Genomic DNA, 26,430 nt, shown 5'->3' on the forward strand with positions numbered 1-26,430 from the left:
GGTATAACAGGGTTGGGTAGAGGACCATCCCTCTTTCTTGTCCATTTCTTCAGAAACTGAAGGAATAAGTTTCTGGAGAAACAGAATTCTGAAACTAGAGAAACAGAATTCACTTCAGCAAATTAGGTTTGTGCCTACTACGTGCTAGGCACTGTGGCAGGCACGGCTGATGGATAAAAAGACAAATAAAGTGCTGATTTTATCTGGAAGCTGATAGAGTGATCTGGAAGCTGAATCCTGGACCCAGTTTTGCCTTTTGTGCAAATCACTCCCCATTTAGTTGGGCCTCAATGTCCTTCCTTTTTAGTACAAGAAAGGGCTTTGGCTAGTTTGCCAACGGCCCAATCAGCTCTAAAGTACTCTAAGTGGGTAGAACACAAACTACCGTCATTGCACGAGGGTTGTTCTTCTCTGATCATTCCCCCTTCTTCCCTCTGTCCTTGCCCATCCTTACAGCTGACAGTCCGCCAAGGGGCCCATACTGACTAGCCCCTCTCTCTTCTCTCACAGCATTTTCTTTCTGCCTAATCTCACCCACTCCTCCCCTTCATAGGCTTTCCTCTCTTTGAAGGTTGTCTGCAGAGGAGAGCTTCCTCTAAGGAGCCTTCCTGATTCTCTGAAGTTATACTCTCTGCACTTCATACTCCCATAGAATCTCCCCCGTCATGAGATTGTGAGTTCCCAATGGGAAGAAACTGTGTTCTTCATTCCTTGGTACCCCTCATTAACCCCGCACATAAAACAGGCCTCAAACAAACAGATGTTTGTTGACTTCAGTCTAATTGAAAAGCATAGGATTTCAGAGAAAGTCTTAAAAGCAGCGTACACACACAAAAAAGTTAGGAAACAGTAGGTAACTGCGAAGTGCAATGTGTGTTGCCAGCATATATGGTGCCTCCCTGTGTGACTGTGCATTGCACGAAGAGAGGAACAAACAACAACCTTGTTTGCTCTTGGCCTGTCAGGTGCAAGGGGAGGCGGGAGGAGTAGATGAGGGGAGGAACAGGTGTGGGTTGGAGCTGAGACAGCCGGGCAGGGGGGAGGAGGTGTGTGGCTTCCCCACAGTAGCCTCGGGCCCTCTCATCCTGTGGGCTGGGCTTGACTTAAGGCCTGATGTGTGTGTGCCCTGCATTGTAGCTCCCAAGACCTGCACTTGCCCCCACTTAGCACCTTTCTTCTGGACGCAAAAACTTTGGAAAGTTGAGAGAGCAAGAGAGATGGAGAGACCCTGCACAAGGGAGGGCAAAAGGAGAAAAGGGACAAGAATTCTCAAGGATGTTGGGAGTAAGGGCAGGAGAGGGGCTCCCCCATAACACATCTCCATCTTTCCAGGTCCCCAGGAGCTCTGGGATCCTGACAAGGGGTCAAAATGTTCGTGTCTACAGCTGTGCTTCTTCCCTCAATCCAGAGAAAGAAACCCATTCTCTACTTAAGTGGCATAACCCAAGTGCAAAGCCTAAGTGATCAGTAACTATCAGCATTCATTATTATTACCATTTCCCCCCCTCCTTTTCCTCCTCTCTACGTTTCACACCTATAGGCAAGTATAGATTTAAAAAAAGAATATCATTATGTCCACCACCACGTACTGTATCAAACATTTTTACTACAGTTGTTTTGTTTTAAGAGATAAAAGATTACAGAAAATTGATGGCCTGTGTGCCCTCCTTACTCCTGTTCCCTTCCTCCTCCCCAGAGCTCACCCTTAGTTACCATATTTTTCATGCTCAAGAATGTCTTTATACTCATACCACATATTTATGACTTAAGTTATACATGTTTTAAACCTCTTTATAAATAGTGTAGTGGCTTTATATTGTGTCAACTTGGCTAAGCTAGGACTACGTTTCCCAGAATTTCCTTCCCTGCATGGTTCTGGGCTAGGGCTGGCCACAGGAGAAATCTGCATGCTACAGATTGGCAACAGAAGTGAAGTAGCAGCTGTCATGTTTACACTGTGGAAGGCAGGCCCTGTGGTGGCTCATGCATTATGACAGATTTGCTGGCTCACCTTGCTGGTGGGGGAAATGGGAGAAAGCAGATGGGCACAAAGCTCCTTTATTTCCCATCAGAGCCTCTACAGTTTCCCCCAACTCCTGGGCTAGTTGTGGATTTAGTTCTAAAACAAAGGACCAGATTCTTCTGCAGGTCACCTGAATTAAAAAAGTTAGAGGCTTAGAGGCGGTGTGAGACTGAAGCAGTTTCTAGCTCATTCTTGCTCTTCTTCCTGGGTTCCAATTTGTCCTTGCTCCCCCATTTCACATCCATCTTTCCTTCCCCACTGCCTGCCAGATTATCCATTGATTCTGTGATCTAATTAGATTTAAAGGCATAGATGACCCTTGCCAAGGATTACCAAGGGCTACCAGGGGTATAGGGATCACTAGTACTCCATGTCACAGAATGGGAGAAAAATGATCACCTGTAGACAATTGTAGTTTAGTGCCTATAGAAGTCAGTGCTTTGATTGACCAAGTAGTTGCTTGAATATAATTAGAATAAGATTGGTGGATTGTTAAAATGCCCTGAAGAACTTGGGGAAAGAATATGATGAGTTGGGGCTCTAAATTCCCATCTCAAGGTCAATGTAAGGGGCCTGAAATTTTCTACAGCTGACGGAAGAATTTCTTTTACATTCAAGAAGAGTGGCAACAGGCTCAAGCTTATGGAATCTACTGGTCTTACCATGTATCCTGAAGCAGCTGGCCTGAGAGAACAATAGAATGGCCTTTTCAAGACTCAGTTACGGAACTACCTGTGTGGCAACACCTTGCAGGGCTTAGGTAATGTCCTTCAGGATGCAAGATGTTCTCTAAATCAGCAACTGATGTATACTGCTGTTTCTCCCAAAGCAGTGGTTCGTGGATCAAGAAGCAGAGGTTAGAAATGAGAACAGCTTCCCTCAATAAAACACACAGTGCTTCTCTAGTAAAAATGTTGTTTTCTGTCTCTGAAACATTGAGTTCTGCTGACCTAAAAGTATTAGTTCCCGGGGCCCCTGAGTGGCTCAGTCGGTTGAGCTTCCGACTCCGCCTCAGGTCATGATCTCACGGTCTGTGAGTTCGAGCCCCGCGTTGGGCTTTGTGCTGACAGCTCGGAGCCTGGAGCCTGCTTCAGATTCCGTGTCTCCCTCTCTGACCCTCCCCCATTCATGCTCTGTCTCTCTCTGTCTCAAAAATAAACATTAAAAAAAATTAAAAAAAAAATAAAAGTATTAGTTCCCAAAAGAGAAATATTCCCACAGAGAACACAGCAGTGGTTGCACTAAACTGGATGTTGAGTCTGGCCCCGGCTACTTTGAACTTCTCTTGCCAGTGAATCAACAGGCAAAAAAGAAGTTTATTGTATTGTCTGGGGTGACTAGTCTTGACTTCCAAAGGGGAGAATGGGGAGCCTCTTGGCATTCCCATTTCCTGTGATTAATGTCAATGGAAAAACTGCTACAACCCAATACAGGAAGAAGTGTTAATAGTCCAGACCAGAAACAAAGGTCACCTCACCGAGAAGAGAATATGAAATGGGAAGTGGAAGAGGATTTATAAATACCAGCTAAAACAACACAATCAGCTGCAGAAATGAGGATGAAACTTTTCTTCTTATTTCAATGTAAATATTTTTGTGTTTTAATAAAAAAATTTCTTTCCCCTCCCCATTCCTCTACTGTCTGAATAAGTTTTTAACATTATTTGTCAGTAATTAATTTACAGGATATCACAGGAGAAATGTGACTCAGCTATAAGAGAAATGAACAACACTGAACTATGAATAAAGAGACTTTATATCCTCTTTTGGCGGGGAGCATTAAGAATGTACTTTTTATTTCTCCATATGGTTAACCAATTATCTGATAGGCTTTCATTGTGCAAGGGATAGATGCATCATGTTAAGTAGAGGCACAATTTGGCTATCATTGGCTTTTAAACTTCATTTCAAAGTTAAGTGTAGTGAAAACGGGTATTTATGGATGCCAAGTTGACAAAGGGTGGGCTGCGGTGGCTTTGTACTGTGCCAACTTAGCTAAGTTGGAATCCTACTTCCTAGAATTCCCTTTCCTGTATGGTACTGGGCTGGAGTTGGCCATGGGAGAAATTTGCATGAGATGTGAAAAGTATAAGTGAAGCAGCCATGTTTATACTTGGAAGGTTGTTATAGGGTCAGGGCTCTCCATTCTGTTCCACTGGCCCATTCATCTATCCCTATACCGATATCACACCGTGTTTATCACTCCAGCTTTATAAGAAGTGTTGCTATTGGGTAAGGCGAGTTCTTTCATCTTGTTCATTTTATTCATACTGTCTTAGATATTCTTGGTGCTTCCTTATACAGTTTTTTGAATCAATTTGTCAAGTTGTACAATTCCATAAATTTTAAAAATTCTCATTTCATTTCATTTTAAGATAATTTGGAGAAGAATTGTCATCTTTTGACTTTGAGTCTTCCTCTCCATATATTCAAGTCTTATTTCATGTCCCTCAATACTAACTTTCTCTTTAAACATTTTGCACATCTCTTAAGTTTATTCCTATCTATCTTATAGTTTATGAGGCAGTTACAAGTGAGATATATTTTCAGCTACATTCGCTAATAATATTTACCTTTACCAATTCTTATATACTGATCATGTTTCCAGAAAACTTTCTCTGTGGATTTGCATCAACTTTCTCTGTAGATAATCATATTGTCTACAAATAAGAGTAGTTTGGTCTCTCCCTTTCTAATTCTTGTATCTTTCTTTTTGCGTCTTATTGCATTGGCTAAGATTGCCAGTACAATGATAAATAGACTCTATGGTAGTGGATATATATGTCTTATTCCTGACTTTAATTGGCACTGCTTCTGCAGTCTCATTTCTAAATATGATCTTTGCAGTAGGTTTTTACCCGTTAGTTTGGTAAAAGGTATAATTTTTAAATGAATTTATGTTGAATTTTATAAAAAAAATTTTCTAGACCTATAAGATCATTATAGTTTTTTCTTCAACCTGTTTATATGCAATACCACTTTGATGACAACCTTTTACCCTTAAGTTTACTAAAACTTTACATTTTTAAATGATTGTAGAAAATTGATCAAATGCTCCTTCTGCATCTATTAAGAATGTTATATATTTTTCTTTAATCTGTTAATATGGTGTATTCCTTTTGTGTGTATGTGTGTGTGAAACTCTGTTTTAGTAAGATTGAACCCTTTTCAGTATTCCTAAGCTGTAAACATTGGGAAACTGAAGTATCAAAGGAAACACATCAAGGATCATCTGTAACAGAGAAAAATCTTAAAATTTCTTATTGTCTTTATACAATCAATGCATAATATTTAAGTAAGCTGAATTCCTTATTAGGCATTTTTGCATATGCTGCCTTCTCCCTATCTTTCTGTGCCTTTATCTTTTCTTTGGCTTTCAACAGTTCTGCCTGGATAGCTTTATTTTCCAGTGCTATTTCCTGAGCTTTCTTAAGATCAGTCAATGCTTGGGGCACCTGGGTGGCTCAATCGATTAAGCATCCAACTTCAGCTCAGGTAAAATCTCATGGTCCATGAGTTCAAGCCCCACATCAGGCACTGTGCTGATAGCTCAGAGCCTGGAGCCTGCTTCACATGGGTTCTGTATCTTCCTCTCTCTCTGCCCCTACCTTGCTCGTGGTCTGTCTCTCTCCCTCTCTCAAAAATAAATAAATATTAAAAACAAAAAGGTCAGCCAATGCTTGATCTATTCTTTTAATCCTTGCCATCCCTGAGCTCTATAGTACCATGATTTGGTATTTGATGGGTCTATTTCAAGAGCCTCCAAACAACTGCCAATTGCTCCCTGCCAACTTGACATCTTCAGTTTACAAGCACCAATATTCAGCTCGCAGCTTAAAGCTGTCGGTGCAGCTTCAATCTATCTGCTTTCTCAATAAGTCTTTGAACCTTCCACATATCTTAAAACTTTCATATATTTTTTTAATGGCCATCTCCCAGTTCTTGGATTTGAAGAAAAGTATTTCCAATATTTTTAAGTCTTCTGTTATTAGTAACATTTTATCTATATCTTTTAAATCTATATCTGCATCCTCAGGGAAACATGGATGACTGTCATTAGAACCATCTTTTGGAGATATGCTCCAATCATCCCCTTCCTTCAATTATTTGCATTCTGCAATAACACACAATTTGGCAGGTTTTACACCTTTCACTTCTACATTTTCCAGTATCCTTGCCACACCCATTCCTTTAATTACTTGGCCAAGTATCACATGTTTCCCATCCAAATGAGGAGAGGGAAACTGTTGTGATAAAGAACTGAGAACCATTTGTATTTGCAACCTGCATTTGCCATGCTCAATAAATCTTCCTGATCATGCTTATAATAAAAATTTTCATCCTCAAATTTTTCACCGTAAATACTTTCTCAACCTGTCACATTTTGATTTGAGAAGTCTCCACCCTGAATCATAAATTTCTTAATAATCTGATGGAAAGGGCATCCTTCAAAATGGAGAGGTTTCCCAGGGTGGGTCCAATACCTTTGTCTCCTGTACACATGCACAAAATTTTTCTGCAGTTTTGGGTACAATATCTGCTAGCAATTCTAAGACAATTCAACCAACTTGTTCCCCTCCAACGTCCACCTCAGAAAAGACTTGGGAGTTACTAGGGTTGGAGGGCTGAGTTTGGGGGGATGGGTGCGGCATTTTTAATTGCAGATGCACTTGAGTGGGAACTCAGAGAACCTCTTGGACACCTGGCAGCGCAACCCGAAAGCCTGTTAATATGGTATATTCCTTAAGAGATTTTATGATGTTGAAATTCCTTACCTTTTCAGGACAAACCCTACTTGATTATGATTATTTTTATATAAATGACCAAATTCAAATTGCTAAGATTTGACTTAACATCTTAGCACTTTAGCATCATAGGATAATTGGTTTATGATTTTTGTCTTGAATGGAATAATCTCTATTTTATTTCCAGCCTACTCTGTCATCATTCCAAATAATTTCTATTATACCTTTTCTGTTTTTACTCTTGATAAATCTTCATAGTGGTTTGTTTATTTTATTATCTCTTCCAAAGAACCATTTTGGATTTTGTTGGTCTTCTCAACTGTACCATCTTTTTCTATTAACTGTATCTTTTTTTTCTATTTCATTACTTTTTGTTCTTATCTGAATTTTCCCTCTATTTTCTTTAGCTTTTTCCTCTATTGGTTTTTTCCTACATACTTATGTTGAACACAATTCATTTATTGCTAGTCTTTATTTTTATTGTAGCTTTTTGTTACAGAAATTTTTAAATATAAACAAAAGCAGAAAAACTACTATAATGAAACTCCATACACTCAACAGCCAGTTTCAACAATTTTCAACTCATTGCCAACCATGTGTTGGCCAATCACCCATCCCAGATTGCTTTGAAGCAAATTCTGATGCCATATATTTTCATGTGTAAATAGTGCAGCAGGTTTTTCTAAAACATAAGGACTTATTATATACAACCTAAAGAAATATCACTAACATACCTTAAAAATATACCGTTCCAGGGGCGCCTGGGTGGCTCAGTGGGTTAAGTGTCCAACTTTGGCTCCGGTCACGATCTCGCGGTTTATGAGTTCCAGCCCCACGTCCAGCTCTGTGCTGACAGCTCAGAGCCTGGAGCTGCTTCAGATTCTGTGTCTCCCCCTCTCTCTGCCCCTCCCATGCTCATGCTTTGTCTCTTTCTGTCTCTTTAAATAAACATTAAAAAAATTTTTTTAAATATACCATTACGATCCCTAAAAAAATAAAACAATAATCTTTCATGTCATTCAATTTCCAGTATTCAAATTTCCTCAATTACCTCATAAATATTTATACAGTTTCTTTGACTCCTAATAAGGTCTAATAATTGCAATTGGTTAATATGTCTCTTATGACTGTTAACTTATAGGTTCTCTCTTCATCTTTTTTTTTCTTACGATTTATTTATTGATGAAGATAGATAGTGGGGCGCCTAGGTGGCTCAGTCGGTTAAGCATCTGACTCTTGGGTCAGCTCAGGTCATGATCTCATGGTTTGAGGGATCGAGCCACACGTCAGGCTCTGCACTGTTAGGTGTGGGATTCTCTCTCTCCCTCCCTCTATGCCCCCTCCCTCTCCCTCTCTCTCTCTGTACTCTGGATTTTGTGATTGCATCCCTGTGGTGTTTAAACATGTTGCTCTGGTCACTGTATTTCCTGTGACTTGGCAGTTAGATCTAAAGACTTGATCAGATTCAGGTTTGTGATAATAAGGACCACTGATGATCGTTGCCACTATCCTTTATGCTGTTTTCTGTCCTGTCATTTTTGGTTGTCTGAAGTTTTTTTTCCAGTAGATTCTTCAGGCAGAGATCGTGAGAATAGTATTTTCATATATATATATAGCTCTTCACTAAAACATCTTAAAGAGCAAATTCAAGAACCATGAGTTAGGAAAGCTATCCTGACCTACCATCTCTTTCTGGTTTAGAAACACTCATCTCAGTTAAACATAGGGTAAGGTTCTCTTTCATGTTGTGTGAATGCTATTTGATTTGGACTTTTTTCTCCAATTTCTTTGTATTTTCTGTTTACAATTCTTTTTTTAAAAAATGTGTCTCCTTTATTACCTTCTAGAAAAATGATAAAAATTTCCACATCCACACTGCTCCCCTTTTAAGACCTTTTGCTTAAAGGTTTTGGGGGCACCTGGGTGGCTCAGTCAGTTAAACGTCTGACTCTTGATCTCCGCTCAGGTCATGATCTCACAGTTTGTGAGTTCGAGTCCTGCTTGGGGCTCTGCACTGACAGTGTTTGGGATTCTCTCTTCCTCCCTTTCTGCCCCTCCCCTTCTCTCTCTCTCTCTCAAAATAAATAAATGAACTTTAAAAAAAATAAAAATCAATTTCTAATCTTTAAAAAATAAAATAAACCCTTTGCTGGTTTCAAAGCATGTATTGTATTTCTGTTCTTTTAGTCTTTGTCCATGAATTTTTAATATACAATCTTAACTATTATTTTTGCTACTAAGAAATAAAATTAGTCAATATTTTTAATTCTTCTCCTGATCATGACAATAACCTTTTAACAGGCCCATTGTTTAATATGCCCAATTTTATTATTGCTGTTGAAATTTTAATTTTGTAATTTAAAAACATTATTCTTAATAATTAATAGTTCATGAAAATTTATTGACAGGTTAAAAATCCTCTATGCTTTTTTGTGTGTACCTTTTGAGTTTTGTTTTTTCTTGCTAATCTACTCTTTAACATGTCTCTTATAAAGAAGCGTCTTTGGGTAGCAAACTCTCTCGGTCTTTGTATGTCTGAAAATGCTTCCATTTTTACCTCTCTCTTGAATAATAGTTTAATATGTTAAATGACATAAAATTGTCACTTTATATTTATGTTTAGTATTATGATATATAATTATAGTTATCCAAATTATAGGATATAAACTTCTAGGTGGATAATCTCTCTCAATACATTGAAGAGATGTCTCCATTGTCTTTTTTCCCACTTTTTTCTGTTGTTGTATTACCATCTTTAAGTTTAAGTGTGAAGTCCAGAGGTATTAAATTCATTCACATGGTTGTAGAACCATCATCCCTATCAATCCCCATGACTCTTCATCTTGTATAACTGAAACTCTTTACCCATTAGATGGTAACTCCCTGTACTCCCCTTCACCCTCTCCTGGAAACCACCATTATACATTGTCTTTATGATTTTGAACATGTACTTCATATAAACGGAATCATATAGTATTTGTCATTCTGTGCTTACTTTACTGAGTATATTGTCCTCAAGTTTCATCCATGTTATAGTGTATGGCAGAATTTCTTTCCTTTTTAAGGCTCAATAATATTCCATTGTGTGTGTATACCACATTTTGCTAATCCATTCAACCACTGATGGACACAGGTTGCTTCCATGTTTTAGCTATTGTGAATAATGCTTCTGTGAACATGGGTGTACAAATATCTCTTCCAGACCCTGCTGTCAATTCTTCTGGGTAAAAACCAAGAAGTGGAATTGCTGGGCCATATGGTAATTCTATTTTTAATTTTTTGAGGAACTGTCATACTGTTTTCCATAGCAGCTTTACCTTTTACATTCCCATCAACAGTGCATGAGGTTTCCAATGTCTCTACATCCTCACCAGCACTTATTGTTTCCCGTCTTTTGGGTAGTGGCCATCCTACTGGGTATGAGGTGGTATCTCACTGCAGTTTTGATTTGCATTTCCCTAATGTTTAGCGATGTCGAACATCTTTTCACATGGTCATTGGCCATTTGCACATCGTTGGTGAAACATCTATTCAGATCCTTTGCCTATTTTTTAATTGGATTGCTTTTTTATTATTGAATTGTAATAGTTCTTTATATATCTTAGCTATAATTGTCTTATCAGATATATGACTTACCAATATTTTCTCCCATTCTGTGGGTTGTCTTTTTACTGTGTTGATAGTGTCTTTTTTTTAAGTTTTTATTTAAATTCCAGTTAACATACAGTGTAATATTAGTTTCAGGTGTACAATATAGTGATTCAACACTTTCGTCCAACACCCAGTACTCATCACAACAAGGGCATGTTGATAGTTGTGTTTTGATGCACAAATTACTAAAAATTTTCACGAAGTCCAATTTGTCTATTTTTCCTTTTGTGTTATAGTCAGGAAATCATTGCCAAATACAATGTTGTGAAGCTGTTGTCTTATGTTTTCTTCTAAGAGTTTTATTGTTTTAGGTCTTACATTTAGGTCTTTGAGCAATTTTTAGTTAATTTTTGTATGTGGTGTTGGGTAAGGGTCCACCTTCATTATTTTGCATGTGGATATACAGTTTTCCCAGTACCATTTGTTGAAAAGACTGTTTTTTACCCATTTAATGGTCTTGGAGTCCTTGTCAAGAATCATTTGGCCATATACATAAGGGTTTAATTCTGGGCTCTCTATTCTATTCTATGGGTCTATATGTCTGCTTTATGCCAATACCACTCTGTTTTTATTACTGTATCTTTGAACTAAGTTTTGAAATCAGGAAGTAGAAGTCCTCCAGTGTTTTTCTTCTTTTTCAGTATCGATTTGGCTATACAGGGTCACTTGAAATTCCATACACATTTTAAGATGGGTTTTCCTATTTCTGTGAAAAACATCATTGGGATTTTAATAGGCATTGAATCTACAGATCACTTTGGGTAGCATTGACATTTTAACAATATTGCCTTCCAATCCATGAACATAGAATCTTATTTCCATTTGTGTCTTCTCCAATTCTTTCAGCAATGCTTTCTAGTTTTCATTGTACAAGTCTTTCACCTCCTTGGTTAAGTTAATTCCTAAGTATTTTATTCATTTTGATGCTACTGTAAATGGAATTGTTTTTATAATTTGTTTTCAGATTGTTCATTGTTTGTGTATAGAAATGCAAATTATTTTCATGTGTTGACTTTGATTCTGCTACTTTGTTGAATTCATGATTTATTCTAACAGGTTTTTTTTGTGTGGAATCTTTAGAGTTTTCTACATATAAAGTCATATTATCTGCAAACAGAGATATTTTACTTCTTTTTCACTTTGGATGCCTTTTATTTCTTTTTTTTTTAAGTTTATTTATTTTTGAGAGAGAGAGAGATAACACAAGCAGGGGAAGGGCAAAGAGAGAGGGAGAGAATCCCAAGCAGGTTCTGTGCTGTCAGCATGCAGCAGCCTGATGTGGGGCTTGATCACATGAACCATGAGATCATGACCCCAGCCAAAACTAAGAGTTGGATGCTTAACCAACTGAGCCACCCAGGCACCCCTTATTCCTTGTTGGAAATTTTTTAGTAATCTCTACACCAATGGGGGCTCAAACTCATGACTCTGAGATCAAGAGCTATATGTTCTTCCAACTGAACCAGCCAGGTGCCCCAACAGTTGTATTCTGTTTTTGTTTTTAAAATTTTTAAGTTTATTTATTTATTTTGAGAGAGAAAGAGCGTGAATAGGGGAACGGCAGAGAGAGAGAAGCAGAGAGAGAGAATCCCAAGTGGCCTCCATGTTGTCAGCACAGAGCTGGACACAGGGCTCGAACCCATATACCATGAGATCATAACCTGAGCCCAAGTCCAACACTTAACTGACAGAGCCACCCAGGCGCCCCTTCCAGTCGTGTTCTGAATACAAGTGGTGAAAGCCTTGATCCTGATTTTAGAGGAAAAGTCTTTCATCATTGAATATAATGTTTACTATGCATTTTTATTCTATGATTCTTACTAGGTTGAGATAGTTTCCTTCTATCCCTAGTTTGTTGAGTGTTTATCATGAAAGTGTGAAATGTGCTAAATTTTATCAAATACTTTTTCTGCATCAGTTGAGATGATAATGTGTTTTACCCCCTGTATGTTGATGTAGTGAATTATATTCATCAATTTTCATATGTTGAACCATCTTTGCATTCCAGTAATAAATCCCACTTAGTCATGGTGTATAACCTTTTAATATGCTACAGAATTCTGTTTGCTAATATTTTGTTGAGGTTTTTGCACCTATGTTCATCAGGGATATTAGACTGTAGTTTTCTTGTAGTGTCTTTGTTTGGCTATCCTGTATCAGGTAATGCTGACATCACAAAAATGAGGAAGTGTTCCCTCCTCTTCAGTTTTTTAGAAAAGTTTGAGAAGGATTGTATTAGTACTTCTTGGTAGAATTCCCCTGTGAAGCCATCAGGTCCAGAGGTTTTCTTTGTTTGAAGATCTCTGAATACTGATTCAATCTTCTTACTAGTTATAGGTCTGTTCCAATTTTCTATTTCTTTGTGATTTAGTCTTGGTAGGTTGTGTGTTTCTAGGAACTTGTCCATTTCATATAGGTTATCCAACTTTGGCATACAATTGTTCATAGTATTTTCTCATAATCCTTTTATTTCTATAAAATTGGTAATAATGTCCCATCTTCATTTCTCATTTAGTAATTTGAGTCTTGACTTTTCTTCTTAGTCCATCTAGCTAAAGGTTTGGCAATTTTGTTGATATTTTGAAGAACCAACTTTTGGTTTCATTAATCTTCTCTATTGCTTTTCTATCCTCTATTTCATTTATCTCTGTTTTAATCTTTATTATTTCCTTCCTTCTGTTATCTTTGGTTTTAGTTTATTCTTCTTTTTCTATTTCCTTAAGTTGAAAATTATGTTGTTGATCTGAGATCTCTCTTTTGAATGTAAGCATTTATAATTATAAATTCCCCCCTTGGTAGCACTTCCATTGAACCCTATGAGTTTTGGTATGTTATGTTTCATTTTTGTTCATCTCTAAGATTTTCTCATATCCCTCATGATTTTTGTTTTTATTTATTGTTTGTTTAAAAGTGTGTGGCTTAGTTTTTTTGTGAATTTTCCAGCTTTCCTTTTTTTATTCACTTCTAACTTCATCTCATTGCTGTTGGAGGAGATACTTTTAAAATCTATATTTTAAAATCTATTGAGACTTAATTTGTGACCTAATATATAGTCTATCCTAGAAAATGTTCCATGTGCACTTGAGAAAAAAATGTGAATTCTGTTGTTAGGTAGAGTGGTCTATATATGTCTGTTAGATTTAATAGTTTTATTGTGTTAAGTCTTCTATTTCCCTACTTATCTTCTGTCTGGTTGTTCTATACATTATTGTGAGTAGGTTATAGAAGCCTCCAGCTTTTACTGTAAAACTGTGCATTTCTCCCTTCAGTTCTATCAGTTTTTGCTTCATATATTTTGGTCCGTCACAAAGTACGTAACTATTTGCATTAAACTTCTTGCTATGTTGAACTTTGTGTAACATATAATGTCCTTATTTGTCTCTTATAACCTTTTTTGGTTTATAATCTATTTTGCCTGATATTAGTATATCCACACCTGCTCTTTTTTGGTTACTATTTGCATGTAATATCTTATTCTATTGTCCCACTTTCAATTTCCTTGTGTCTTTGGATCTCCAGTGAGATATAGTGTTGATATAATAGATTTGGATCATTTGTTTTTATCTATCTATAAATATGCCCTTTTTGTCCCCATATACACAATAACAATTTTATCTTTAGGCACCAGACCAAAGTGATAGCGAAAGTGAGGAGGAGTTTGGCAAATGATTGTAGGTGCTTCTATTCCCCTACCCTTTGGGCGAACAAATATGAGGAACATCCTTCTGAGGAACATCCTCTCTGGAGGACATAACTAGGTATCTCCTGCTGGAGGGGATAGAAGTTGCTTTCATCTCTACTTTCAGCAAAAGGTACTTGTAGTTTTTGACTGCAGGAGCCAAATTCTGTAATATTTAACTTTCTTTTACAAATATAACAAATGTAAAATTAAACCATGATGCTACGGAATGTTAAGCCAATCCAAATAAGGATTTCATAATTTGATAAATCTGACTGAAGTAAATTTTCAATAGAGATAATACAAACTAAGAAAAAGATCTACCAACAGTCATAAAATGGATACTACTAATAAAAAAAAGAACAGAATATTACATTTAAATATTTACACTGAAATCAAAAAACATCAAATTTACAAAGAATACAGAGCTTCACATCTACAAAGAAATAAACTAAGACTCAAAAGATTAAATGATGGAAATACTTTAGTGTAGAGAAAAGCTTGTGTCAAACCCTAGTTTTGTCATTTACCAGCTGAGTGATCTTGGCTATTGTTAATCAGCTTCTCAGAGTTTTAATTTCCTCACCTGTACAAAGTAAAGGTATTATTTGATTTACAAAGTGGCTATTAAGATTTAATATGATAAAATACCTAGTTCAGTTTCTCAAAGCCTAACAACTGCCCAATAATTATTATGATCTTACCCAAAGTCACAAAACCTGTTGGCAGAGCTGGTACTGGAACCCAGGTGTCTTGACTATTGGTTGATGTACTGCCCTTTCCAAGGCTGCACTGTTTCAAGGCTTACATTTAAGTCATGTTAAAACTAAGATTCAACTCCATTGGTATACAATATGGATGGACATATGCATATGACTTCAACTAAACCAAGGTCAAGGTCTGTGAATAAATTGATTGGCCATATTTCATTCAGCCCCATCTTCAGAAAGTCACTTCCGTGACCTGAGTAAGAGTGAATCAGGTATGACACTAAACTGTTTATTAAACCACTTCTATGTAATTATCTCTCTTTAACCTATTTCTGTTCTCTCTGGAGGACATAACTAGATTAATTCCAAAGTTCACCTTTGATATTTTTATGTTCATACACGAAGTACAGCACATTGATAGACCATTATATAAAGGGAATTTGTGAATCTCAAACAAGAAGAAATGCACATGTAGAGCTTTTCTCCCTATGCAGTACCCACCCCCTTAAAAAAAAAAAAAAAAAGCACTGCTTTTGTCCAGTTGGACACGGTAGACCATATTTAGTGGAGTATGTCTGACGACCCTTGGGAAAAATCAAAGAAGTTCTTTTCTCATTGGATGGGGTATAATCTCTGTTTTTTGATTGGGAAGTTTAATCCATTTACATTTAAAGTAATTACCAATAAGGAGGGCCTTACATCTGTCATTGTGCTATTCATTTTCTATATGCCTTATAATAGCTATTTTGTCCCTCATTTCCAGCATTACTGTCTTATTTTGTGTCTGGTTGATTTTTTTTTGTAGTGAATTGTTTAAATTCATTTCTCATTTCCTTTTCTGTATACTCTATAACTATTTTCTTTATGGTTACCATCAGGATTACATTAAACATCCTAAAGTTATAACACTCTAATTTGAATTTATACCAGCTTAACGTCAATAATATTACAAAAACTCTGCTCCTTTACAGCTTTGTCTCCATCTCTTTTCAGTTGTTTTTGCCACAAAATTACATCTTTATATATTGTATGCCAAAAAACATAAATAAATATTTTAAATGTGCTAGTTTCTTAAATTATGTAGAAAGCAAGATTTGCAGTTACAAACCAAAGTTAGAATAATACTAGCTTTTACATAGAAATTGTTTTTTCTTTAAATGTATTAATCTCTTATCATGTAGAAAACAAAAAGTACAGTTACAAGCCATCATTACAATTAATTTTTAAATTTTTGTGTATTTGAATCAATCAATACTTTCATTTATAGCTTCAGATTTTGACTCATCCTTTAATTTTTTTTAAGTTTATTTATTCACTTTGAGAGAGACGGGGGGGGGGGGGGGGGGGGGGGGGGAGGGGCAGAGTGAGAGAGAGGAGAATCCCAAGCAGACTCAGCACTGTCAGTGTAGAGCCCGATGCAGGGCTCCAACCCACAAAATGTGAGATCGAATGTGGTTTCTGAGCCGAAACCAAGAGTTGGACGCTCAACTGACTGAGCCACCCAGGCACCCTTTGACTCATCCTTTAAAAATCTTTTCCCTAACAGCTACACAAAAATCAATTCCAGACCTAAATGTAAAAGCTAAAATAACAAGGAAGGGGCGCCTGGGTGGTGCAGTCGGTTAAGCGTCTGGCTTCAGCCAGGTCACGATCTCGCGGTCGGTGAGTTCGAGCCCCGCGTCAGGCTCTGGGCTGATGGCTCAGAGCCTGGAGCCTGTTTCGGATTCTGTGTCTCCCTCTCTCTCTGCCCCTCCCCCGTTCATGCTCTGTCTCTCTCTGTCCCAAAAATAAATAAACGTTCAAAAAAAGAAAATTTTAAAATAACAAGGAAAAAAAAATAACAGGAGAGTATCTTCATGACTAGGGGCAGGGAAAGGTTTCTTTTAAAGGACACAAAAGCAGATAATTAAACTTTATTAAAATTGGTAATTTTTGTTCATAAAAAGACCAACAATAAAAGAATGAAAAGGCAGACCCCAGAATGGGAGAAGATATTTTCTTCTCTTTACAGTGCAACAAAGAACTTGATCCCAAAATATCTATCTATATGTAAACCATCTTACAAATGAATAAAGAAAAGATAGTAACCCAATGTAAAAATAAGCAAAGCACTTAACAGGCACTTCACACAAAAAAGGATATCCAAGTGGTTGATAAACTTATGAAAAGATGCTGAACATAAACGTCTTCAGGGAAATAATTGCAAATTAAAACCACATTTTGCTAAATGACACATAGCTAAGAGATTTAAATGTAGACAGTCTGTTAACCTCTCTTGCTCTTTTTAGTAATATTTAAATTGAGAATATTAATACCTGTCCTTAGAGGAATTTATAGCCTAAGTGAAATAACAGAAAACAGATAACTATGTACTGAACAGTGAATTGTGTACTAACTCCAGAGCTAGAGACACAGTGAGTACATTCTTTACCAAAAAATCAGCACAAATAGACTTAAAATGTTCTTAAGCCTTCCATCTTCTTCCAACAAGTTTTTTCTTGTTCTTTGTCAACTCCCCCTAATTCCAGGATGCCTGCTGCTGCAGATTAGCCCATTGAGAGTCTCAGTGCATAAAGTGACACAAACCAGACCCTTGGCCCTATAAATCTGTCCTCATCCTATCTCTCTCTGAACACTTTTAAGAAGTTTAGCCCAACACATCTACCAATGTAAATGGCCTCTCTCCTCCCCATAATAGTTACCATTTAACTAAAAACACCATCTCATTTAATTCATGTACCAATCCCACCAGGTGAGTATTATTTTCTCACTTAATAAATCATTCCCATTTTACAAGAAATTAGAGGCTTGGAGTGAATAATCCACTTATCCAAAGTCACAGAAATGACAGATTTTTAAAAAAATTAATGTTACATTATTTTTTAGTATATACACAATCAGGGGATGTAGACAACAGTAAATTTTTAATTAGGATGAAGAATGGAATTTATAATTGTAATCTAGACCTAGAGAAAAGCTAAGATTTATTGACCATTAGATAGATTTTTTAATATTTAAAAAAAACGCAATTTTTCACTTATTATTTTTTAGTCACTATGCCAGCTACCAAAGATACCAAGATAAGACTTCATAAATACCATCACCTTGGTCATTGGTTCTCAATGTACAGTTCCGAGATCAACAGCATCAGCATCACCTAAGAAACTGTTTAAAATTAATATTTTTAATTTTTTTTTCAACGTTTATTTATTTTTGGGACAGAGAGAGACACAGCATGAATGGGGGAGGGGCAGAGAGAGAGGGAGACACAGAATTGGAAACAGGCTCCAGGTTCTGAGCCATCAGCCCAGAGCCTGACGCGGCCCTCGAGCACACGGACCGTGAGATCGTGACCTGGCTGAAGTCGGACGCTTAACCGACTGCGCCACCCAGGCGCCCCTAAAATTAATATTTTTAAGCAGCACCTACATTACTGAATCAGAAACTCTCAGGATGGTGCCCAGTAATCTGTGTTATGAATGTTGTAGGTGATCCTGATGCATGAGAAGCACTGCCCTAAATCATCACTCCAGTCTCCCAGGTGAGGAAATTTAGGAGGTGACTTGAGAGTATGGATCAAAACAAAGATTTGCTAGAAACCAGTCTCCACTATGCCAATAATAGAAATGATGGAGATGTAAATATAGGTTTATCCAACCCCAAAATCCACATTTTTTTTAAAGTTTATCTATTTAAGAGAGAGAGAGTGCGCACACACAGGAGAGAAAGAAGCCCCAAATCCACATTTTCTATCCCTGTGCTCCACTGACCCCTAACAGCATGAGCTGTTATTGTCTTTATGGGTCTGAAGAAGTGGGTGCCCATGTCCCTCCTCATAGGCATGCTGTTGGCACCTTGATACTGCCATTGGCGTGTGGCGGGGGGGAGTCCTGGGGGGGTGACATAGCCCCTTCCTCTTAGAGAAAAATCTCCTTAAAAGCAAATATGTTGAGAAATGGAGTGGTGTGTGTAGGATTTGGGAGTTATGGGGGGAAGGGGTCCTCCAGAACTTACACTTGATTGCCCCAGTAAGTCTGACCTCAGGTAAGTGAGACCCTATCTTCTGAGTTTGCATCTCACCCATCCTTCCCCAGAGCTGTCACTGTGTTCCCTCATCTCTGACTTAGCTCCCCCCCCCCCCCGCCACCCTCCACAGTAAGGCTACACTGGGACTATCTGGACCACCCACTGATGATTTCACCCACAATCTCAGCTTCCAGGCTGCTTGGGGTACTGTCCAGAAGGTGGGGCCGGTATTTGCCGAGTGGGAACGACAGAGGACAGGTAGCTGCTCACTCCAGCAAGGTTCCCCTGGTCCCCCACATGGCAGAGCAGACAGAGGCATATTTGTGTCCTAAATAGCTGATGCCTGTTGACAATGACATGGAACTGCCTTCGATTGAGTAGTTTCAATGTTAGGCATTAATTTGAGGAGGCAGAATGCAGTAGGAGCCTGGGAAGCAAGAAGCCCTGGGAGCTCCACAATCCCAGCAAGACGATCACCAAGCACCAGGCCAGTTCTAAATGCTTTATATGCATTAGCTCAGGTAATCCGCACAGCAACTCCATGAGATAGCTACTATTACCATCCACGTTACAGGTAAGGAAACACAAACAGTAACTTGTAATTTGCCCAAGGACAACAGCTAGAAGTACTCATTATTCATCTGTAAACCAGGGATACAAATGCCGGCCCTACACCTACAGAACTCAAGGAGTTTTGTAGTAACTCCTATGTACTGGTAATAAAGAGTATTTCTTAAACTGGAACTGTTACAGTTTTTTCCCCTTCCACCTTTTTAGACAGAGGAAAGTTCCTGGAAAAATCCAAAAGAAAGTGGTGACCATGGAGGTGTCTCCACTCAAGGAAACTGAGTGGCTGGGGGACAGGAAATTTACTTTTCACTGTATTTATCAATATATTTAAATTAGATTTTATGTATGTATGTATGTATTTAAAGTCTTTTTAGCCTCAGGTGAAGCTGCAGCGAGCTAGGGTCCTTTTCCGACCGCACCAAGGAGGGCATTTTTAAATACGGAGTTAAGGGAGGGAGTGCCCACCTTGACTTGGCGGCTTGACCGGCTTTGGAGGGTGGGGGCTTCGCAGCGCGCTGGTGGCCCCGCCTAGGCGGCTGGAAGAAAAGGCCGACCCCGGCCCCGCCCCGCCTCGCCAAATTTAAGAGCCCTCGTCCACCGCCGGGAATGCTCCCGGCCAACAAGTCTCTCTCCCTTTTGCGTGGTGCTCCCCCTCGTCCCTCGCGCTCCCTGCACGGCTGCCCACAGGCCGTGGCTTCACTCCCTGTGCCCGACAGGGCAGGGGCCGCGCCATGCCCAGCCCAGTGCCGCGAGGCAGCCGGCCGCCCGCTCCCCCAGGCGCAGGAGACGAGACCTCGGAGCTCCAGCGCCGCCCCGCGGGTCCAGGCAGGCCCCGCGCTCCCGGGCGCCTCGAGTCTTCCTTCTCCGTCGAGGCCATCCTGGCCAGGCCTGCCCGCCGCGCGCCCCCCGCCGCCGCCCCAATGTCCGGCGTCGCCGCGGACCTCGGCTCGGCTCCCTCCCCGTTTCCCGCGACGTGGCTGCCGGCCTACCTGAGCGTGAGTCTCTACCAGCCGTGCCCCCAGCTGCCCCGGACGGGGCTCCGCGTGGCTCACCTCTACGGCCTCCAGGGCCTCGGCGTCACAGGTACGAGCTGCTCGGGCGCCCGGGAACCGGGCGGGCGGCCGAAGCGTGGCAGCCGCGACAGCGGGCACAGGATAGAGACGTCCCTGAGTTTTGAGAACCACGCACGGTGGGAAGGGGCCCAATGACCCTTCACCTTGCCGTTGAACCCGAAGCCCAAGAGAGGGACTGGCCGAGAACAGACCACTGCACGAGGCTTCCCCCGCACGCACGCTGCTGAGGTGGGAGGAGATGTGTGTGAGCGCGCGGGTGCAGAGCAGAAGGTGCGGGGAAGGTCAGAGGGAGCCCCGGAAGACTGGGACAAGACCAGCCCTGGGGCTGCAGAGCGTCTCTTCTGGAGAATTAGTCTCTCGCTCCTTCCACAGCCCCTTTGAATAATGACTGTTAGCTTAGACTCTTCCCCAAAGTAGCTCTCTTCTGGAACGCGCGGCCCAGTTAGCTGGGGGAAGCGGCTGCTGCGGTGGTGAGGTTCATCGAGGAGCTGTTAGCTGGCAAATGGCGGGACCCCAGTACCGCCTCCACCGCTCACGCCCAGTCCGGGTGAGCATAAAGCCCCACACTTAACTGCTCTCTGAGCCTGCTTGCGTATCGCGCTCTTAAAAGAGGAACCTCGGGCTCTGGGGCTCAGGCACTTAAACCCCAACGAGAATTTAACTGTGTACCTAACGTTCTCCTCTAGCATTTACATCCACCCACAGGAGCTTTTGCCATTTTTGGCAATCTGATTCACGGTCCCCCACCTCCCCTTGAGGAAAACAGGAGCAAGATTAACGCAAGCCTTGTCAACCCATACCAAGATCCATGTAACACAATCTTACCTGGTGCCTACTCCCTGGGTTCTTTCCATTCTGCATTTCCACCCCTTTCAGCTGAGCATTTCTCCACCCTTCCCTTCAGAGAAAGCCTAGGCTCTCAACCCCATCCAGATTCGTGCCACTGCATCTGAGCTACATGCCCAAGTTCCCAAAACAACTTTCCCTAACTGCCTCACACAGCTGAGGTCTGAATTGCAGCTTACTGCTTTGTATTACAGTTAATCTCATTTTCAAATTAGTTTTTTTTTTTAATGTATGTTTGTTTGTTTGTTTGTTTGTTTGAGAGTGTGTGCTTGAGCAGGTATGGGGCAGAGAGAGAGGGAGGGAAGGAGGGAAGGAGAGAATCCCAAGCAGGTTCCAGGCTGTCAGCGCAGAGCCTGACTCAGCACAAATCCCACAAACCATGAGATCGTGACCTGAGCCAAAACCAAGAGTTGGATGCGCAACTGACTGAGCCACCCAGGTGCCCCTCATTTTCAAGTTAGTTTTTGCATAGGTAATCCATTCCTACAGTTCAAACTCCACAATGTTTCCTAAGACAGATGGAGAAGAGTTTCCCCTTATATTCCTGTCCCCCAGTCACCTGGTTAACTCCACCCCACAAGCAGCCAATGACACCAGTCTCTTTATTCTTCCAGCGGTATTTTATGCATATTTAATACCTAAATACGTGTGTGTGTGTGTGTGTGTGTGTGTGTGTATCTGCTTTTTAGGCTTAGAGTTGGCTCACTGCTCAGGCCTCTGGGGCACTCCAGACTGGGCTCCAGCCGAGGAACTTCAGGACACTGAGAGACCTCAAAAGAGGGTTCGGACCATGTTTAACTTGAAGCAGCTGGAAGAGTTGGAGAAAGTGTTTACAAAACAGCACAATCTAGTGGGGAAGAAGAGAGCCCAGCTGGCAGCCCAGCTCAACCTTACGGAGAACCAGGTGGGAGCAGGGACCCCTGTGGGGTCAGGGCTGTGCCTGGGGGCAGACACTGCTCCCCAGAAGGCCCTGGGTGAGGTTGAGGGGAAGACATGGGCCTTCTTCCTCTGTGCCAGGTCACTGAGGGAGACAGGCCCTAATCACTGGCACACTTCCTACATGAATGAGGAAAGTAGTCCCGTTTGAAATCACATAATGGGAACAACTATGTTAATCTAGATATTAACCTAGAACTTATGTTTCCATGTTAAAAAGGGAGCTGACCATGAAGTTAAGTGTGTTCAAGGGACTAAATATTAAAAATAATAATAAATATTCACTAGAACCCTATACTTCACTTGAGCTACTATACCACTTTTCTGCTCTTTTCATAGGCAAACTTCCCATGAATTTGTTACAGTCACTCCATGTCCTCACTTCCCATCTACTTAACTCATTCTGATATGAATTCTTTCCCTACCATTCCCAAAACTTCTCCTCCAGGTCTCTTAATGACCTCCATGTTCCCAAAGTCAACACATGCTTTCCTTGTCTTACTCCCCACTCAGTACAGTTGACCTCTTATGTAAACACATTCTTCTCTTGGCTTTTGGACACCACATTCTTGGTTTTCCAGCTCTCTGGCCACTTCCTCTGTGTCAACTTTGTAGGGTACCCTTTGTGACCTCAAATTGTCTCTGTAGCTGATCTCATTTATTCCCATGATTTTATTTTATTTTATTTTATTTTATTTTATTATTTTTTTAATGTTTATTCATTTTTGAGAGAGAGAGAGAGAGAGAGAAACTGAGCATGAGCAGGGGAGGGGCAGAGAGAGGGAGACACAGAATCCAAAGCAGACTCCAGGCTGAGCCGGACGCGGGGCTTGAACTCACGAATGGTGAGATCATGACCTGAGCTGAAGTTGGATGCTCAACCAACTGAGCCACCCAGGTGCCCCATCATGTATTCCCACGCTTTTAAATACCATCTATAAGCCAACGACTCCCAGATTTGTATCTTAGCTCACTCCTTTTTTTCCTAACTTGTACATTTATCTACCTTCTTTTTTTAAATTTTGTTTTATTTAAGTAATCTCTACACCCAACATGGGGCTCAAACTCACAACCCCAAATCATGAGTTGCATGCTCTTCTGAGTCAGCCAGGCACCCCTACCTTCTTTTTTTTTTTAAGTTTGTTTATTTTGAGAGAGCACACATACACGTTTGTGGGGGAGGGGCGGAGACAGAGACTCCCAAGCAGGCTCCACACTGTCAGTATACAGCATACGCAGGTTTGATCCCACCAACTGTGAGATCATGACCCGAGATGAGATCAAGAGTCAGACGCTTAACCAACTGAGCCACCCAGGCATCCCTCTATCTACCCTCTTGAGGTCTCCACTTGGATGTTTCCTGGGTATGCATTTCAACTTAAGTCTAAACTTCAGTTTGTGACCTTTTTCTCTCCAGATCTGTTCCTTTCCCTACTCATGGTCCCACCATCCATCCAGTTGCTCAAAATACCAAGTCATCCTACATTCTTCCTTCTCTCCCACTCCCATTGCATCGGCAAGCTTTGTCACCTCTACCCCCAAAGTATAGCTGGAATCGCTTCATTTTTTTTTTCATTGCCCGTAGTTCTCACCAGTCCCAGCTCTTTCTGGATCATTGCAATAGCCCCCAGCTGTCTCCCTGCATCTCCTTTCATCCTTTCTTCACAGAGCAGCCAGATGTGCAATTCACTTGAGATCCAAACAGGACTATGTCACATCCCATTTAGTAGCCTGAAAGCTGACACTCCTTATCCATAGCCTCCATAGTCCTAGGTAATCTGGGCTCTGCTGACCTCTCCATTTTCCCTTCCTTCACTTCCCCATCTCACTCTCAGCTATTTCAGCCACACTCTCTTTCTTTTTGGTCCTCCAACACACCAAGCTTGGTTCTACCACAGAGCCTTCCTACAGGTTGTCCCCTGCCCCAGCCTGCTTTTTCTGTTCCCATTAAACTGGCCTCTGATCTGGTGAACCTTAGTTTAAGTGCTGCTTCCTCAGGGAGGGCCAGACCCCTGTTCATACTCGCATTTGTGTTTATGGATTTCTTTGTTTCCATATTTCTCTCTCTCTCTCTCTCTCTCTCTCTCTGGACTGTGAGTTCCATGAGGTCAGGGACCATACCTCTCTTGCTCACCACTGTATCACTATCACCTAGGATGGTGCCTAGTACATAGTAGAAGCTCCATAAATACTTGTTGGATGAATGAATGTGTCTAAAATTATAGGGAAGGGTGTTTTGAAGGAGATGCTTCCTTTAGAAGGAAGATCAAATGCGGACCAGAGATCAGGGGCCACTGTGGGAATGGGGGAAGCAGTGGGAACTGCTGGTCACATTCTAATTTCTGACCATTGCCTCCAATTATAGGTGAGGGTCTGGTTCCAAAACCGCAGGGTCAAGTATCAGAAGCAGCAAAGGCTGAAGCTACCAGCTGTGTCTGCCATGGCTGCCTCCCAGGATGAGCCCTCCAGCAGCTCTGACAGCAGCATCCAGAGAGAAGACACTGAGTCAGGAGTGGCCAGCTGAGGACTGGGACAAAGGCTCAACCCAGGCTGTCTGGGCTAGTTCTTCCTGGGGACACCCACGGGAACTTCTGAGCCTTTTTTCTTCATCTGTATAATGGGTGCATTGACAATTTACTCTTCCCAGAGCTGACAGGATGTCTGTAAAGCTGTTACGGGGTGCCAGGCCCAGGGCTAAGTGTTCAGCAAGTGTTAAGGTTTATAAGTTCCCTTCACCTGGGGGTGTGGTGCTTGCAACTGAACTGGCCCCTCCAGGGATTAATCTTTTCCTGGCTTGCCTGTGGAGAAGGGGCTTCCTTGAATCAGTATTTGGGCCTAGAAGCCTCTTCCCCACCAGAGATGGTGGATATGAGAGTAAAGAGGAGGGAAAGGTAAACCATTTAGCCTACTTCAGAGTTTCCCAAAGTTTTCTTGTTTTGTCTGAACTGCTACCACTTTTAGGAGTTCAACCCCAATTGTCTGCTTAGGTACAGACATGCTTCCCTGACCCCATCTTTTTCCCTCTAGCTACCCACTTTGACCCCTCTCCATCATTGTACAGAGAAATTTGGCTCTGCCTTTGCCAAAGCAGGCATTTTTTCACAAACTCTGCTGTATTTCCATGAGACAGTTATAATTTTTCCCCTTCAAGCCCCTAACTCATGGTTCCCTTTCCTTCCCAGGAATCTGCTCCGTTTCTAAGAAGCCTGCTGATAGCCTACCCCTGTGAGGCCAGTCACCAGCAATTCCAGAGCTCATTTCTCTAGTGCTCTACATTCCTGGGCAGGCCTCTGTTCAGAGTATTGATTTAGAATCTCCAATGGCTTCTGGGTAGAGGGGAGCTGGTGAAAGGAGGCCTGCCCTGCCACCTGCCGGTGACAGAAGGCACGGTCCCCACTGCTGTCTGCAGCGTTCTGAGGGAGACAGGAAGGGCAGGGAGCAGAGGTGAAAAACCACATGCCTCCAAGTGGTGGTAGACCATCTTCTCCTAGACACTAGGCCACAGGCTTGAGGCCAGGGTCCAGCTTCAAGAACTCTTCTCTCCCCCTGTCTTCAGGGAAATCCTTCCTAATGCTGGACCCAAAGTCCACTCTGTTAATCAAAGGAATCTACCTGCATCTACCACTTCCAGCACCTGCCTCCTCAATTGACTCACCTTTTAAAAATAATTAAAAAAAAAAAATCAACAGTTAACCTATTCAACAGTTACTAGGGCCTACCCAATCCCCCAGTATGACCATGAGACCATAACAGAAGCAGACACATCCTTTTTCAAGGAGCACAGAATCAATTGGAGGACAAGGAAACGACGCATGGTTGTCAGACTTGGCTGTGGGGACAGATGCTGTAAGTCAGTGGTTCCAGCTTTTTGGGGTCCTGAATGAGAACAGGGCCTTCTGCTGTTCCCAGGACAATATGTATATGTACACTCACTTCTGCACACAATTTCAGGGGTCCTCAGACCTGAGCTCCACCATCTACCCCCTTCTACCACCCCTAGGCTGCAAAGTCCCTTAAGCCCCTGAAGGGTCTGAGAGAAGCACAAGTCCAGCTTGATCTGTCGAAGGGCTGTCTGCCCCGCTGCCAGAAGGCCCAAGGAGAAGGGAATTCTTGCGCCCGACTTTGTAGATGGGGAGGTAGGGCAAGCTAGTCCTTCCTTTCAGGTAGAAGGT

General features: G+C 41.1%; 1 protein-coding gene and 1 pseudogene across 1 annotated transcript; one reads left to right on the forward strand and one right to left on the reverse strand.

The window, feature by feature from the left end:
• Nucleotides 1-5,291: 5,291 nt before the first annotated feature.
• On the reverse strand, nt 5,292-6,674 carry LOC125162951 (peptidyl-prolyl cis-trans isomerase D-like; annotated as a pseudogene).
• A 13,460-nt stretch (nt 6,675-20,134) lies between these two features.
• Nucleotides 20,135-24,959, forward strand: NOTO (notochord homeobox). Its single transcript, XM_047853857.1, has 3 exons — nt 20,135-20,486; nt 22,012-22,226; nt 24,624-24,959. Exons 1-3 carry the CDS (start codon nt 20,135-20,137, stop codon nt 24,780-24,782), a joined length of 726 nt encoding a protein of 241 aa, XP_047709813.1. The 3' UTR covers nt 24,783-24,959.
• The last annotated feature ends 1,471 nt before the right edge of the window (nt 24,960-26,430 follow it).

This window comes from Prionailurus viverrinus, chromosome A3 (assembly GCF_022837055.1).
Source record: "Prionailurus viverrinus isolate Anna chromosome A3, UM_Priviv_1.0, whole genome shotgun sequence".
Lineage (NCBI taxonomy): Eukaryota > Metazoa > Chordata > Mammalia > Carnivora > Felidae > Prionailurus > Prionailurus viverrinus.